Source organism: Melopsittacus undulatus, chromosome 2 (genome assembly GCF_012275295.1).
Source record: "Melopsittacus undulatus isolate bMelUnd1 chromosome 2, bMelUnd1.mat.Z, whole genome shotgun sequence".
Lineage (NCBI taxonomy): Eukaryota > Metazoa > Chordata > Aves > Psittaciformes > Psittaculidae > Melopsittacus > Melopsittacus undulatus.
The window spans coordinates 75,171,720-75,190,176 of NC_047528.1; the positions used below are offsets into that span (position 1 = coordinate 75,171,720).

The following is an 18,457-nucleotide window of genomic DNA, read 5'->3' on the forward strand; positions in this document are numbered from 1 at the left end:
TAAAAATGGCCTCTTACCAATGAGTGTTTTGAAATTTTTGCCCAAGCATAGAGAGAATATTTGACTTTATTATACTTCTTAATGGCAAAACCCTGCATTCAGGTGTCTGGATTTGGTTTGGGGGATTTGTTTGTTTGTTTGTTTGTTTGACAGATTTGAACAATCTCAGCTGACTTTCACCCACTCTAAGTTTTTCACTTTTGGCAGAATTTGTGTTTCAGAGTAAAATACAAATTTGAAATATACAAGGTTGATTTTTTTTTTGGGGGGGGGGGTTACCTCTTATAACTAAATATCCCTTAGCGATAAATGAGATGTGGTGGAGCAGCTTGACATTTTTCCTCTCAAAATGCACTCTGTTTCAGTGGCTTGCAGCCTGTTGTGCAAGGAAAGTTAGGCCAGAGAAGATCACAGAAGTGGGTAAGAAAAAAGCTCATTGCTGTAGGCTGACATCTGTTACACAGGGAATCACAGTTCCACGTACACCTTTTAGCAGTCCACAGGTTGAAGAAGGATGATTTTTCTTAACCAAGCTCCAGTGTAAAAATGATTAATCTAAGGGGCTCTGCAGCCTGTGCTACAGAGGAGTCTAAAGGAGGTTGTTGTAGAGGATTTCTATTGTATTTTCACTGTAACTCAAACTGAGGGTCATCTCTGCAACAGAGCTAAACAAGTTGAGTTCTCTGCATAGCTGAACTTTTATCTCGTACTAAAGAATTTTGTTGTATGAGTCTTTGGACATTTGAAAAGATACCATGGTCCCATTTATTAAATGTTGCCATTGCTGAATGATTCCTTAGATGAATATTTAATGTTTTCTTCTTGGTTCTAGTTATCCCTGAAAAGTCGGCAAAGGAAATTGCAAGAATCCCTGGAACAGCTAAGGACACAATTAAGAAACTCCTTGCACATAAAAACAGTGTGAAAAAGCAGGAAACAATCAAGAATGCAATTTCAGAAGCAGCTGTGACACCATCTTCTAAGACACAGTTGCAGTTATTGGACTATAAAGGTGGCGTTGATCTTGTTGGGAGCTACAGTGAGGAGGAGAAACAAACTGAAGCTACTGAAGAAGAGGAGGCAGAAGAGTCAGATGAAGAGGAAAATGAAGATTTTGAGAATCAGATCAACCATGAGCAAAGACTTAGAGGAGATGTCTTTCGTAAGTAGTTAATTAGGAAAAATTAATAGGTCACACTTTTTTAGAGATCTTAATTATTATTTTTAAATGTGTGTATTAATTTATGATAGTTGTTTTGCTACACAATAAAGTTTCCACAGAAAAATACTGTTGGGGGAAAAAGTAAGTATTACATGGAGATTTAAAATATTAAAAAATGCCAACTATCAAAATACAGAACCTTTATGAAAACTACTATTCATATGGGGAAGGGGATATAAAAAAACACGACAGTTAAAAATAGCAAAGTGAAGCCCCAACACTTAATAAATGTCAAAATTAAGGTCACCTGTTGAATCTTAATTTTTTTTTATATTTTTATACCTTATGATACAGTCTTATAATGACTTTGAATGACTATTTTCTATGAAGTCAGGACCTGTACTGCTGAGAAAGGTGCAGTTTAATAAATAAGATTCTGTCCTATTGATTGCAAAAATTTCAGATGTATAGAAAATGAGAGAAAACCAAAGTATTGGAAAAATCCTTACTGTGTGAGAAATATTCTTTCTGTACATAGAAGAGTTAGACCAAGACACTTGGTTATGGAAACAACGCCTGTACAGATGCTACCTCAAACTGGAGGTGAACTTAATGTGCACCACCTCAATTCTGTCATTTTTCTAACATTTCAGTGCTTTTCATGTACCATGCATAATCCAGACTGGTATTGGCAACTGCAAGTAAATTCCATATTCTATACTTTATCAGTTTATGAAACTCATTCTTAAAACACTCCTGTAGTATCATGTAGCCAGATAGGTTAATTACAAAGACCCTTCCTTTGATAGCACCAAAATGATGAAGAGGTTTTGGTTTTCTGGTTTATTTGGCAATACTAAGAAGTGAACTGTTACCCTTATGGGTTCTAGGCTCTTCATTCTGAACAAGTGCAGTCCCTCAGTTAATCAGGATGTTTGCTCTTAATCTTACTCTTTTCTGATAAATAGACCTCTGTGTGAGCGAATAATGCTCAGAGCTCAGTCCACACCTGTAGATAAAAGGCTCAAAAGATGACAGACATCTGGCAAATGTAATTCTTTCAGAGGACAATGTGATAGCAGAGATGTGGCATATTTCTTTGAGGTCAGTATAGTGATATACTGCATATATAGGGGCCTAGTCTTCATCTTACTACCTCTTGTATTCTGCTTGATATTTTTACAATACCCATTCTGGTTTTCTGGTTTTTTGTTTTGGTTTGGGCTGGGTTTTTTTCTTTATGGACTTTGAACACAAGAAAGCAATGTTAGAAAGACAGCAAATACCATTTTTGTGAGAGTTCCCACATGCTGCAGCTTCTAGCACTTTAGAATTCCACATGTTAGAATTACAAACAGCGAGTTACTTTTCCCAAATTTTGTGTTTTATTTTATTTTGACTAACTACGCTGCTTAGGCAAAACCAGGCATAGACTTCTTCCAAGGGAGAGAAAAATCAAATAGCCATAACAAGAAATAGGAGTTGCCCACAATTAGTACCCTTAAACACATGGGTGCTTATCTATCCATTATGTATATTCTGATATGTATATATTATACATTCTGCTATATATCCATTCTTCCAGTATAGCTGCCTCAGAAAGAGCTAAATGTGATGCCACAGATGATTTATAAGAAATACAGTCCCACTAACAGAGGATAAAAAAAAGAATTAAAGCTTTAAGAGTAGCACATGCATTAATTCAGACAAATGGAAAATTAGTTCCAAGCTACAAATGAAGCTGTTTTTTTTTCAGACAAAAATGTCATTTCCAAATGCACTGCAAGTAATTTTATGTACAGCAGTTCCAAAGCAAAGAGGTGAAACCAAGTGCACATGATGGAAAATCTGTTAGTATTTTCAGTAAGGAAAATCTATCAGTGTTTTAGTAAGTTACTTTAGCACTACAGTCACTTACCAGTAGCTTACCAGTGCTTTTGTACTGTTCTAAAGGGTGCCCATAAAACAGCACTCCACAAACCTGTTCTAGAGAGCTTCTGGAGTGCTTTTTCAGATGTGCTCCTGAAGCTTTCTGTTGCTTTCATGGTCTCATTGGCCCTTAATTGACTTCTAGACTAACTCAAGGGTCTACCTACATGGTACTTTTCAGGCAGACCTGAGCTAATTTCATTTGTGCCCCAAGCAAGCCCAGTGCAAGATAGCTCCAAACAAGAAGTGATATAGCTAGTTGGTGCAACTGGTAGGGCAGTGCTAACAGACCTGTTTGACAGAGTGAATAGATGTCTGCCTCCACTGCTGTGGAACTGATGTGCCAGTCCATCTGATCATCTGGTGAGGGCTACACTCACTATTAGTACACTAATACTAATTATACACACTACACTGCTGTGCACTCTACCAAAGCATATGCTGGAACCTCACTAGCTCTTTGCTATATCTTTTAGTGGCAGTCTGTTACCTTTCTTTGCTATCTAAAGCTCTCACACAGAGAGATAGCTAGAAGATAGTGCTTGTAGTGATAGCACAAGGGGCAATGGGTTAAAACTTAAACAGGTGAAGTTTAGATTGGATATAAGGAAGACATTCTTTACTGTGATGGTGGTGAGGCACTCGAATGGGTTGCCCAGGGAGACTGTGAATGCTCCATCCCTGGCGATGTTCAAAGCCAGGTTGGACAGAGCCTTGGGTGACATGGTTTAGTGTGAGGTGTCCCTGCCCATGGCAGGGAGATTGGAACTAGATGATCTTAAGATCCTTTCCAACCCTAACTATTCTATGATTCCATGATTCTCAGATAGCTCTCAAATCTCATCTATTTCATTATCCACAGCACTTCCTGGTAAGCCTGCTGGTTTAAAGTGGAATTCTAGTTTTATGTATAAATTTGTTTCTAAACCCCCTTCATGGCACTCTATTTAGGCACACTTACTTATACTAGACCAATATCACAGCACTTCTTTTCAGCACTACTTCATCGTTTCCTGAGATTATTGCTAAGAAGCATTTCCTTGATTGCAGGCATTCTCAGTTGTTTCAGAGTGGGTCTGTGTGAGTCCTGTTATTTTTTAGGGAAGTACTTTTAGCCTGATAGAACGGGATGGGGCTGCTCTATTTTTGTATAAAGTCTCTTTCCTTGCTGCAGATCCTAATACATAATACAGTTCATAGGACCACAGAAGGGTTTGGGTTGTAAGGGACCTTAAAGATCCTCTAGTTCCAATCCCCCTGCCACAGGCAGGGACACCTTCCAGCTGACAAACTACATCTAACATGGTTTAAAGAGATTCCTCCTCCTCAGAACAAAGGTAATACTCAAATATATCTCGCAGACAGCAGCCCTGAATTTCTTGCTGTTGCAAGAACCTGTGTCAGCAACAAGGTGGCTGCTCTCAGGACCAGAACATCACCAAGTTACTTATGCTCAGATCACCACAGACATTCATAGAAAAAATCCTATGGAAATTCTTAGTAGCTAGTTACATAGGTATCTCTGAAGGCCTGGGCAACAGTTCTCTCTGCCACTAATTCCTGTTTATTTAAGATCAAGCCATCTTACATCATAAGAGCACCATGCTGACCTTAGTAGTTAAGAAATGTGTGGCACCATGATATGAAGGATTTTATACGTAGAGATTATATAGTAGCTAAGTGCTGCAGACAATTAGGTGGGGGGGGGGGGCACCAGCAGTACAGAGAGAAGGATAGACTGTGCTGTGCCTAAAATGGACTTCTGTGAGCTTTTCTTGGTCAAAGTCTGTCCTTAGAGAACATGAGACAAGGCCTCCCTTTCTGAAAGCACCATTTTTCAGCAGAAGAGCTGAAAAGAGTAATCCTAACTTTTGCTTACTACTTAAGAGGTGTAAACTTCAGATCTTAGCTATAGAATCATAGAATAGTTAGGATTGGAAAGGACCTCAAGATCATCTAGTTCCAACCCCCCTACCATGGGCAGGGACACCCCACACTAAACCATATCACCCAAGGCTTCATCCAACCTGGTCTTGAACACTGCCAGGGATGGAGCATTCACTGCCTCCCTGGGCAACCCATTCCAGTGCCTCACCACCCTCACAGGAAAGAATTTCTTCCTTATATCCAATCTAAACTTCCCCTACTAAAGTTTGAACCCATTACCCTGGTCCTATCACTACAGTCCCTAATGAATAGTCCCTCCCCAGGATCCCTGTAGGCCCCCTTCAGATACTGGAAGGTTGCTACGAGGTCTCCATGCAGCCTTCTCTTCTCCAGGCTGAACAACCCCAACTTTCTCAGCCTGTCTTCATATGGAAGGTGCTCCAGTCCCCTGATCATCCTCGTGGCCCTCCTCTGGACTTGTTCTAACAGTTCCATGTGCTTTTTAAGTTGAGGACATCAGAACTGCACACAATACTCCAAGTGAGGTCTCATGAGAGCAGAGTAGAGGGGCAGGATCAACTCCTTCGACCTGCTGGTCACGCTCCTTTTGATGCAGCCCAGGATATGGTTGGCTTTCTGGGCTGTGAGTGCACCCTGACGGCTCATGTTCATTTTCTCATTGACTAACACTCCCAAGTCCTTCTCTGCAGGACTACCATGAATTTCCTTTTTTATGTCCAGTGATGGTCTGATGTAAAATGTAGGCACATTCAAAGAAGGTTTATTGGAAATCTTTCAGTAACCTGAAGCTTACAGTTTCTTATAACATGCAGCTGGTATCTTCTAGTAAGTGGAGAATGTGACTATAATGCCTGACTTGGAAAAAAAAATAGATTTGGATACAACATTTGGTTCTTTTTCTGTGCATGACAGTTCATCACGTGAAGCATCTGCAGCACACAGCTACACCTGCATGTATATCCTTCAAGTGAATTCAAGTGTAATTCAATAACTCAGTAAATAAATCATGCTGACAGGTGTTGTCTTTAGCTAAATCACTCTACTCTTTCCTGAACTGATCATATTTTAATAGCTCTCTTCATTTTGGCAAGGATTTTCACAGCCTGGGCCTCTTTATGTATGAGTCCAAGGCTATGGCATGACAGTAAACTTAACACCTAATCTCTATATGCCTGTTCCTCAATGTGTGTATGTAGACATGTATTAATTTGGAAAAGGATATATTAATCCTTGCCCTAAGTAAGAATATTATTCAGGTGATTTAAGCAATGATCTGGGTGAGGGGAAGGCTTGCAAGAGCAGCAAGAAAGGACATGCTCCTGGCATTTCATCAGAAAGCTTGCAAGACTGCATTAGTCTTCCTTCTTTGCTCAATTCAGCACCTCTGGAAGTGCCTTCAGGGCTTCTTTGTTAGCATGAGTTTTCTCTGGTGCAATAAGGAGCAATTTTTTGTGAGTTTTAAAGGAGCATAAAGATTAAGTCTCTATGGTGCTAGGAGACTCTGGATTGGGTTGTAAGTATATTCTTAAAATTGAGTATGTGGTTACAACTGTGAGTTGGAGTATGTTGATAGAAAGCCCAAGCTCAGTGGAACTCATGGGAATAAACTCCCCTCTGAAGAAATGTGCATGCACGTGAAAGTAATGACTTTCAAAATATTTGGCATTTATAACTTTCTAATAGTTTGTATGATACAATGCTGAGTAGGGAATCATAATTTCCATATCTTCTGTCATCTGGCACTGTTGAGGATGTCTGAGCTTTTCTTAACGTTGCTGCCCATGTGGTGTGGCTAAAAAGTAAACTTCAGTCTGTCAGGCTTTCCATTTCCACTAATACTTCCTGTAAGCCGTAATCCTCACTCATTTTCTAAATTGGCACATTTAGGCTTCTGTTTTCATAGGTGTGTACCTACATATCATAGGTATCATCTGCATATGTGCTTGCAAAGGATAGAATCCTGTGCAAGTGAAAGCAGTGAAAGCTGATCTTCCAGTTATCTCTTGTGAGATTAGCTACTTACACAAGCTCTGCACAAAGAACTTGAGACTAATTATTTTTCTTTTTTAGTGAGTGGACTTTCCTATTAATCACCTAAAACAGTACAACAGAAGCCTAATCACAGAACTTTAAAAATACTAGGGCATTTTAGAGTATTACTTATAGTAAATAGGAGTTTGCAAACTTCTATATCTTTGTAGTTATTTAGACAGGAGAGGTTTTGCCTTAGTCTCTGAGGCTGCTGCTGAAAAATTGTGCTTCTTGAGTAACTACCTTCTTTAGGCTAGTATCTTAGAGAATAAACCTAACATTCATTGTTCTAGTGACAGGACAAGGGGTAATGGGTTCAAACTTAAATAGGGAAGATTTATGTTAGACGTAAGGAAGAAACTCTTTACTGAGAGAGTGGAGAGGCACTGGAACAGGCTGCCCAGAGAAACTGTGGCTGACCCATCCCTTGGAAGTGTTCAAGGCCAGGCTGGAGAGTGCCTTGAACAACCTGGTTTAGGGGAATGTTCATGTCCCTGTTCATGGCAGGGGGATGGAACTGGATGATCTTAAGGTCCTTTCCAACTGTAACCATTCTATGAGCCTATGATTCTATGATTGTGCTGCTGTACTAACTCTTCCAGTTTAGCACAAGACGCATCAACTGATTTTTACAAAAGAACTTATTCAGGGGTTTCCACCAAGCCTGGTTATGAAAGCATCAGGCTGTGCTTGCCAGCTGTTGCAAGGACGGTGAGGAGAAGGTTGCTGCACCTTTCCTTCCCAGCAGACAGCATTGCTGATCAGGTTTGCAAGGGAATATGTACCCCAGCAGAGAGTATGGATTCAGAAAAATAACTTCTGGGGCTTCTGTCACAGCAGCACCAGCTATCATGTACCTGAATACAGGGCTCTGGCCTTTGATCCCACAGTGTTTATGGCTTTTATAAAGCTTCTGATAGTTTTTGAGGCTGTTATGGGCAAATAGCTGCCAAACCATTAAGTTGTTGTCTTCACAGCTACTTTGATCATTAGCTGAAGTTTCATAGCAAGAAAACTGATCACCACACCTCAGAGAGATCATGTCAAAGTTTTATGACCTTGTGAATCTTGTAGCTCCATTGCTTATGTCTTAGAAGCTGTAGTGCTGTGGAAAACAGCAATTTTAGCAAAGTTTTAAAATTCAGTATCTAACTGGGGTTAGGAATGTGAGTTTGGTGGTGGAGTGGAGAATACGTACATTGAGCTATTTAAATAATTCATGGCAACTGGTAGAAAGGAATAAAATTCCATTTCCTATTTCCATGATGACTCAGCACTTGACAAATTGCTTTCCCTAGTTCCCAAGGTGAATGAAGCAGCTGCCTTTGGCTCTCTCCCTGCACAGAGGAAAGCTCCAATGTCAAGATCAGAGCAAGAAGGTAGATTAGTCTTATTCTACAGTACTTATTTTCATGTGTATTGTGTGTTTTCATGACATGAAATTCACTTGCAATTTATTTCATAGTCACGAAAAAAATAAAATCGTTTCTATAGTGTATAAAATGAAACCATGTTAGGAGAGTGTGCATAGCACACAACAACATGCCAATGTCCTTCAGCCATATTCTCTTGGTTTTTCTCCTGGTCCTCTGTCAGAAGTCAACAGGAGTTTCACCTGAACAAGACTGAAAAAATATTTACCATGAATTTTAAATGGTTTGGCTATGAATTTATGATAGTTCCCAATTCATCAGTAAGTCCTGTGAATATCAGCATAAGATGATACTACTTGTATCATGTACTTGTTCATTCTCATGTAAAAAAAAATGTTGCAAAATCAGTCAGGGGAGCATACAAGGTCCAAGATCTGTCAATTTATGTACAGAACTTAAGCTTCTGCTATACCTTAGGAAAGTGCTTCATGTTCTTTCAAACAGAAAACTTCACTGCCTGTTGGGAACTATAACAGACTGAGTGTAGCTCTGGTCAAAGCAGATTAAAGGGCACTCCTCTCTCTCGTGGTGGGAAATAGTTTCTCTGTGATGCACCGAATCGTAAAGCTGGCTATAAGGACCTGCTTATGAAAGCCACAGGAAATAAGGCAGAAACCAAAAGGGAGGACTGAGAGATCGTATTGATCTGATGTATTTACAGGGTAGTAGCATCCTCTTGGGGAGTAACCAGAGAAGTGAGCAGGGGCTGAAATGCTGGGATTGGCCGTAGCTGAGATTATTTTTAGGACAAGTTGATTTTCACTCCCCAGATATCGACAAATGCTTTCAAATCTTAAACAAAACGAAACAAAACAAAATAAACAGATGTATTGGCTGACATTAGGGCAAGATTTTGGGTTTTTTCCAATTCAGAAAGTAGTAGTTTCAGGAACAATGGATTTATACATTAAAGCTCTCTAAATGTCATGTACTGCACTTCTGTGTCTCATGATAAAACACATTAAAAGAACAAGAAGGATGCTTATTTCTGAGGAAAATCAGATGACTGATGTATTATTCTTAATCTGATCTGCCATGCTTGCATTGCACAGTATTTCTTTCTTTGTGTGTGTAAGACTTTTCATCCGTAGTCATGAAGGCTGTAGTGTGCTCTGGGTGACACCCTTTTTCAGTGTACTCTAAAGGTCAACTGATTTAGGCTATTCCCACATCCAAGTTGTATGAGTATCAAGTGTTGACATAAAGGATTACTCTCATGGAAGGCCAGCTTCTCTCCTTCAATGGATAGAGCTGGAGCTTGAGCATCTCAGCTGATTACAGCTACAGCAGTGTAACAAATGGAGAGAGGGGAACTCTAAAGTTGGCAGATCCCAAACCATTTATGATGCTTGAGTTCAAAACTAAAACCTCCACTATACCTGGCAATGAGCAGGCACTCAGTATACAGAAGTCACAGCATATAAACTCATGTGCAGAAGTGAGATTGGCAGTAAAAAGACACAATAGATTTGTCTTTCTTTAAGTCATTTAAGTTAAAGAAAGAATTACTGCATAAATTTTAATGTTTTGCTTTTCTACAATTTCATCTAGGCCAACACTATTTGAACTCAGATCGTATATGATTTTAGAATGACCTATACATTAATAAACAGATGAATAAAGAGCAAATTATTTCTGTCAGTACTTATGAAACAGTGCTTCTCTTATCTCTGAGTCTCCATTGCCAATTTTTGGGTTTTTTTTTTTCAGTTGATTGTAGCTTCAGTAGAGGAGTCTGTGACTGGAAACAAGATGCTGATGATGACTTTGACTGGAATCCTGCTGATCGAGATAAAGGTATTTAAATATCTGTCCTCTAGCTATGCTTAGATTTGATGGTTCACTCCCTCCAAAAAAAAGGGGGATGGAGGAGAAAGAAGAATCAAGAATTAGTTCTCCCATCAATGGGTTATCTTTACAAAAGAAAAAAGGGCCAGAGAATGCTGGGAGTGGAAATTGTTTCTTTGAAATATCTAGTGACAATTGGTAATCAGCAACATATTTCAACACAAATGAATCAAAAAGATGACAAAAATTATTAGAATGTAACTGTTCAGAATTGTAAGGTATAAGGCAATGGAAACCTTCTTAGTTATGCATGCTGTCTCTCCAAGACTGGTAGGGCATTTAGCTGCACTCTGCTATTTAGATGGATATGGCAATGTAGTCACTCACATGGCTTAGACAGAACTGTGATAACTGTTTGGAAATCTCAAACTCTCCAAGACACACTAGTGACAGTCTTCCTCAGAATGAGCCAAAGGCAGGGAACTATTCAAGAACAGCTGATACCTGACCTGACATCAACAGCAGGCCTGCTAAAACCTGAGAAATAGCTCCAGGAGTGCAATGTGTGACTCCTGTGTAGGTGTACATGTGTGGCTGAAGAAACTTATTTGAAAGGATGTCTTCCCCTGTGACACAGGCAATGTTGCAAAACTCACTGCAGTAGGGACCAGTGGATCCTGCTGATCTTACAGGCCACTTGTTCCAGTTCCTACACACACATCGTCTCCCTCTTCCCTCACAGTCTTTCCATCCCAGTCTTTCTTGACTAATCCTTCCTCTCCTGCTCCATATATTTCCTTCTCCCCAAGTTCCTTCTCTGTACTGTTACTTCCAGGAAGACCTTATTCTTACCTTACCCTGTCTTCCCAAACTTACATCTGCTAGGTATGACTTTGTTTATGGCCCCAGATGTTTTATCCCTTTATCTGTTTGTGTATATCTGTCATTTAATTGGTCCCACAGGATTTGGGGAACAAAAAACCATTTATGAGTTTGTCATCACTGTAGAGGACAGTGGAAAGAGTGTTATCTAGCTCAAGTACTAAAAGGGTCTGACCACAGAGGCACAGCAGCGTGTTTCAGGCTGTTGCATTTGGAAAACTGAAATGGTTTTGCCCTTAAAACATAGTGCAAGGAATAATAACTGTAATTGCCAGTGAAATATGAACTCGTCTCCCCTGTAAATTGATCTGACTTCCAGCAGTGCAACTTTATTCCTTGCAAAGTATGCTTCCTGCTGCTTTTCTCCAGTCTGATTTTAAACTATTCAAGTAACACAGCTTCCATGTATTTTCTTACCAAATATGGATTCAATTTACTAATAATGGACACAAGACCATTAAAGATGCATTTATGTTTTTTTTTTTTTGTTACAAGGCGATGGGTACTACATGACAGTTCCAGCTTTTGTGGGGCACAAGAAGGATATGGGGCGTCTAAACCTTTTCCTCACCAACCTGAAACCAAAGAGCAGCTACTGCCTGATTTTCAGTTATCGGCTTGCTGGTGAGAGAGTGGGGAAGCTTCGAGTGTTCCTGACAAACAAAAAACTTGCTCCTGTCTGGGAGGAGAACAAAGGAAAAGATGAAAAATGGAGAACTGGAAAAATAGAGATATTTCAGGGGGCTGAAACAACCAACAGTGTAAGTATAACACAGTTTATAAGCCAACTGTCATAACCAACACAACATCTCAATTTCATAATCCTCAAGTGTTCCACTGACTGTTTTATAGGCATCGACTACTGGCAATTGAAAGGCTTATCTGAAATGGGAAAGAGGAGCACACATTCTAGAAGAGAAAAAAGTTATTATGTGGTTGCAATTTCAGAACTGAATTACCCCAGTTGGTTAGAACACTGATGCCAATAATCCTGTCACTTTGTAGAAAACCTGCATCAGATCATAAATTAACACATGCAATCAAAATCTGTCCTTAGTATCTCATGCAACAGAGGTATACATCAATGCCTGGAAAAATGAAAATTATCTCTTTCATAGGAGAGGAAGCTCTTAAACCACACTAAATGAGACCATTAGTGAAAAAGGAGACATCATACATGATCAAGGGTGGGTAATTGCCTTAGGAGCAGGGCATACTAGCCAACAGGGAATGCTGTGCACTAATGTATACCTGAGAACTGCCTCAGTCAGTACCTCAACAGATTTTTCCTTGAAATTCTAAGGCCTGGTTCTCAATTATGCAACTGAACATACTCAGTGCTGTGTAAAGGCTTTTACTGTATAACTGAATACTGTGAGTACATATTAAATGCAACTCCTTCCCAAGGTTCTTTGCACTGCTGGAATGATGTAGAAAAGCCCTTACATAAACGAGAATCAGACTATAAAAGCCCAGGCATCCTATTCACAAAAATAAACCTACTCTCTCTATAGTATACATACTACGCTATATACAAGCATAGTATATATAGAGAGTAAAAATATGTATGGACCATACACCCAAAACCTAACAATCCTAACAAATAGATTGAAAATGAATAGTTGTAATGTCTTCAAGAAATTAAGTGCACTCACAGCATACACTGTAATAAAACTTCAGTATTATAATAGGATTTCAATCAACTTGCCGTTTTTTTTTTGTGTACAATGAAAATAAGAAATCTTATTACCAGAATCCATTTGGTATTGTAAACCTGTGCAGGGGATTACAAATCTAGTCCAAATAATGCAGGGAAATTCTAAAAACTGCAAGGATTTAAGTCATAAAATTAATCCTGTATTGTGATAAAACATTCCTCAGATGTAGCATTATAAGTAATTAACATTAAGAATTGCTAAATGGTTGAATATACTACATTTTCATTGTTAATATATCTCTTTTCTTTCGACAGGTCACTTTTGAATCAGAACGTGGGAAGGGCAAAACCGGAGAAATTGGAGTGGACAATGTTATACTAATTTCTGGTCTATGTCCAGAAGATACCTGATAATGGATATTTGAGTATACTGTATTTGACACTATTTTTAATATTTGCCTTACTAGTAGTGTATTTTTGTATCATTTTGTTCTTTATAAAAAAAAAACCCAAACGATAAAAACTGTGCATTGAACTTAGTGCAGCAATGCAAACAGAAAAACTGACTTGTGCAAGATGTAGAGTACACTTTTGTATGAGTTATTCTAATTCTAATACACATTTTGAGGGTAGCACTACAGTATTTTATCATTGAAGGTCAGGGTTTCTGAAGTATTGTCTAGCTTTTTTTACGAAATCTACATGCTTTTGTTCCTTAAAGTTCCTTTCAAGGCTATTCTTAAGTCTTCTATTTCATCTCTTCTACACTACAAGAACATAAAGCAGTATTTAAGAGGATGCTAGTACTTCTGGTGACTTATTTTTAACTTCATGCTTAATGTGAAGATGTTCAATCTATTCAATAAGTAAGAAGAAAGAGAACAGCTTTATTTACTGCTTGATGGAGCTAAGCAAGTTCTAAGTGGAGTCATGTCTTTGAGGAATATTTTCATTACTAATAAAGTATGTAAAATACTTTGTTTGCCATCAGTGTCTTTGAGTAATGCAATCAGTATTTAGAAATGATCTCTTTATAGCTTTATAAGCATTTAATGTTCATTATTAGTATAGGATGTAACAAACTGGCACAGGTAAAAAAATAAAAAAGAATGAGACATTATTAGCACTTAGGAAACTTCATGTTATGTACTGACTTTAAGGAACAAATTGGCCACATGTCCCTTCAGACTTCAGCAAAAGGGATGGAGACTATCTGTCATCTCCAGGAGCAAGGAAGGTGAGCAGAATCTTCTCCCACAGACTAGGAGCTGCCACCCCGCCTCACTCGCACATGCATACACACACATACAGGTATACACATATATATTTAAGGGGGGGTCTAGAATCCAGGTTCCACCATTTATGAAGACAATGGTGTGGAGAGCAAAACCATCTTCTTCCATCTTGTTATATTTTCTGAAAGTACCTACTGGTCTGAATCCCAAGAGGACAGAGATTCCCACAGAGAAGCCCTGTTTCAGGCAGTGATCAGTTAAATGTGCACACATACCTTTTCCTTTTGGTTAGTTCTATGTATCCCCTTCTAGGTTGACTGCTCACTGTTTACTTTTAGTGATGCTCTTTATTTTCTGTACGAAGAAGAGGACACTCAGAACAACTGAACAGAATTTTATACACCAACATTAAAGAGCCTTGAAGAATATAGCCTATATGAGCCTAAACTTTTTAACAGAAAACAACTACAAAAGTTCAAACACCTTTAATTGCCTACGAAACAAGCCAGAGATTCTTGAGATATTTCTCATTGAAACACAGTAATTTTGTACTTTGCACACAGCTGAGGAAAGGATAAGCAAGGGTGGAAATGTCTGGAAAGTTCCAGAAGAAAAAAATCTGTGTAATCTGGAAATGTTTATTCTTTGTTAGAACTGGTTTGTGTTACGAAACAGGTGCTCTGAGAACTGTACATGGACTTCAGCTTTGACATATGAATTTCTTTCCTGGTGTCTTTGGAGGTGATGAGGAAATTACAAAATAAGGAGTTGAGAAAAATTCTCTTTAATCGTGGGGCAAAGACCCTGGGAATTTCAAAGCAAGGAGGAAAGCTCCTTCAGTAGCTTTGGATTGGATGCTGACTGTGATCTCAGGATGCCTGAAGACCATGGTCACAATGAGGCAGGAAAGCGAAACAAGTATTTTTCTGGATGTGCTCCTCATAGTCTGACTCTCTGAACTACCCTTAGTGAAGACTAAGAGAATGTACTCAAATTCTGTGTCTAGCTTCAAACAGCAACAATTTACACATACACAGTGCCCCTAAAGCCTAAGAAGCCTATGAATTGTTACAGTCTTGAGCATTACAATGCAAATTATATCTCTGAAATACATATGTGGAGCAACTAAATCTATCTTAAAAGGCACAGCTAGCCATTTATTGCATATGCAGTTATTTGGCATGGAAAGATAAAGACTGTCTCTGTAAGGCATAACATCTAAATATTATTTGCTCAATACACAAACAACAGTCAGTAAACACAATGGACATGGTCAGATATGGAGCCAAATATGCTGATATTTATTCATTGCTGGTTAAATTGTAGTCCACCATGACTAATGACTGTGACAATTGCTTTAGTAGTTTTGGATGTATTCCATCCAAAAGACAAGATAAGAAAGAAAGATTTTTCATTTCATGGAACAAGCAAGAAAATTATTTGCATAGACCAGCAGAGAGTGCAAAAGCTACCATAAGGCTTTCTGTAGGAGATGCAGAAGTTGTTTCTCATTTGTTTGCAATGGATTGTGAGATAGCTTGCATCACAGCAGGTCATAAAAATTATTCTAGTATAACAAGACCTGAAGAGCAAAACTGAAACATTTTTGTTGTGAATAAATTAAAAGATAGCTTCTGCAGAAGCACAAAATAAATTCATTATGTAGATATATTCACATAAATCACATTGGCGCATCAGCAAATTAACTGGTATTGTTTGCAACATTCATTCAGAAGATGCAACTGCTCAGGTCAAAAGCTACATGTTTCTCCTTCAGATAAAAAGTTAAAGGGCATATTACGCTCTACAGTCATTAACGCCTCAAAATGTTTCTGACAGTTTTCCATTACTGTGAAATATAAAATACATTATCTGCTTGATTATTTTAGACAGCAAGGAAACTGCACTCGGAGTATTTGAAAATGTTACAAGTATGCTATAATCCAGTGGCTTTAACTTTGATAACATCATTTGCAACTTTTAAGTCTGATAATAAATATTGGAAATGGTACTCTGCCTACAGGTTAATGAAAAAAAATTGCTTCTGGCTAATTACTGAAATCTATACTACATCCTTCAAAAACTACTCAACAGATGTGCTCACTTAATCTTGAAGATTGAATAACAAAGGTTTTGATCACTTTTCTTCAATTGCCAAAAGAATTAAAGGAGACATTTCATTTTGTCAGCCATGAACACATATAAATGATGAGGCATGTTTCCACAAGGTGATTATCTTGTACCCTGCAATTGAAAGGAACTTAAAACATTTTCCAGCTTTTAGATATTATTTTTATACATTAAATAATTAAATTATTTATTATTTATTATAAATTAAATTATACATTAAATAATTGCAGGATTCCCCCCTGCAATTTTTAAGATTAAGACAATGGAGAGTGCTTTCAGTAACTGATTGCCACTCATATTTACTTCATAATTGCTATTTTTTTTCATATGCAGAGTCATACACCTACATGTACCAGAGGTATTGAAATTCATTACATTATATTAATGAATATATATATAACAAGAAAGCACGGATAATAATTTACTTGGTCATATGTGTGGTGTTACATAAAAGCTTATCACAGCAAAAGCTTTTTGATGGGAATGAATTTCTAATTTTGATAGTTATTAACCTCTCAAATACTTGCCTTTAAAGTTTAATTTCAACACATTCAGTCTCTCTGACCCTCCCCTTTCCAAAACCCAGCTATTCAGGAAGCATACATTATAGAACTGTTGAGAGAACACTGATTGTTAATTTTTTATTTGGGGAATATTTAGTCTTCAGTGATGCAGTAAGCATGAAAGCATGACTGAATGTTTTAAGGAAACAGCCTAATACTCTGAAAATCTCTAAATTCCTTAATGTTTCTGCAATTAATTATACCAATTTCTATTTCATATACACCCTTGACAAGAATATTCTCCTCTGAGAGATTTGAGAAATCATTTCAATAGTTATCCTTTTACATACTCAGACCTAACTTTAATCCAACATTTAAAGTGTTTTACTAATTTATTTTAAATTAAATAAAAATATTTCAAATCTAAATATTATCTAGAATAATACAATTTATGACAGACAGTTATTGCATCTGATAGTAGCAGAAATAAGGTCTGAGTTAAAGGAAACAGCATTTCCCTACACTTGCCTTAAAATAACATTTCATTCTTTTTTCTTCATGTATTTCTTTTTGCTTCCATGCAAAGATGGTGCTTCAAGTTGGATGGTGTGCAGGAGCAACTCCAAGCACTCCCTCAAATGATTCCCAGGCCGAGTTTAGGAGTCAAAAGCACATCCAGGAGGCAATTTGCATTCAGCAGCCCATTTTTTGTAGCATAGAGGAGGTGGCATATTTAATTTCCTGCTGTTCCCTCTGCATGCAGACAATAGCAAAGTTAGCAGCTCAAGCAGGCACTTTAAATCTTCCAGAATCAACTGCCCTGTTCCATTGCTTTCTGCTTGCTGCGCAGGGAACATTAGTGCTTAACTTTGATGCCCAAAATCTGTTTGCTGAGCTGCACACCTTCCTGCCCAGGATGTAAAGATATGGCAGTCCTAATTTTCTTTGTATTCTTGGAAACTACCGGAACGTTAAAATAGTCACCTTTTCTAGAAGCAAGGGGACACTTGCAGAATGGCCTAACTATGCATGCGATCAATTGAAAATGAGAGTGGAAGTGTGAATAGCAAGGTGGCAAATTTTGTCTTCATGGTTCAAAACCATTAAGCTGAAAGTTGATTGCAAAGACTATTGTGATACTGGGTGACTGTACAAAACTGGGATGGGAAAATAAATTGTGGATGGCTGCAAAGTAATGGACCAGGAATAAGTAATCTTTATATCTATATAGTCAGTTGCTCCAATTTAGCTACTAACTGTAAGGAAAACAATTTGACAATGACTGCATTTTCTTTGAAATGCTCTGCACTAAAAATGACCAAAATAGCAGATCATGCATGTAAATGCCCTATGTCCAGACCCAGTTCCCATGTATTTTTCCTATATTTCCTGTACTGACATTGCTGTCCACCGTGTCCTGCAGTGATGGAACACAGGTCCACTTTGTAGTTGATTTACTTACTGGTTCCTTCTAGAGAGTCAATGGTAGTCATTACAGTTTGGGAGCTCTTTTTTTTTTCTTCTGGGGAGGGAGCACTGTGTATGTAAATAACCCCAGGGCTAGCACAACAAATTCATATTTAACTAACCAACATCAGACTGGTTCGCTGTGGATGTATAACAGAAAAAACTTTTCTCAAGTAATCTGTGCAGTATCCTTGAAACAAACAGCCACCCAAGACTTCTTTCTTTGTGTGAATGAACATGCTTCAAATGCTATGAGGGGAGGTACTCTCACAAAATTAAATCTGCCAGAGCCCCAAAGTATTGCCCAATTCTTAGACCTTCACAGTCTATGG

General features: G+C 38.1%; 1 protein-coding gene across 1 annotated transcript in view; it reads left to right on the forward strand.

Moving 5' to 3' along the window:
- The window catches only part of EGFL6 (EGF like domain multiple 6), a 34,661-nt gene extending 20,949 nt beyond the window's left edge, over positions 1-13,712 (forward strand). The window contains exons 8-12 of the mRNA XM_034074549.1: positions 833-1,162; positions 8,329-8,409; positions 10,174-10,260; positions 11,629-11,894; positions 13,106-13,712. Coding sequence (XP_033930440.1) covers positions 833-1,162; positions 8,329-8,409; positions 10,174-10,260; positions 11,629-11,894; positions 13,106-13,201 — 860 coding nt within the window. The 3' untranslated portion in view covers positions 13,202-13,712. The remainder of the gene's footprint in view (positions 1-832; positions 1,163-8,328; positions 8,410-10,173; positions 10,261-11,628; positions 11,895-13,105) is intronic.
- Positions 13,713-18,457: the final 4,745 nt, after the last annotated feature.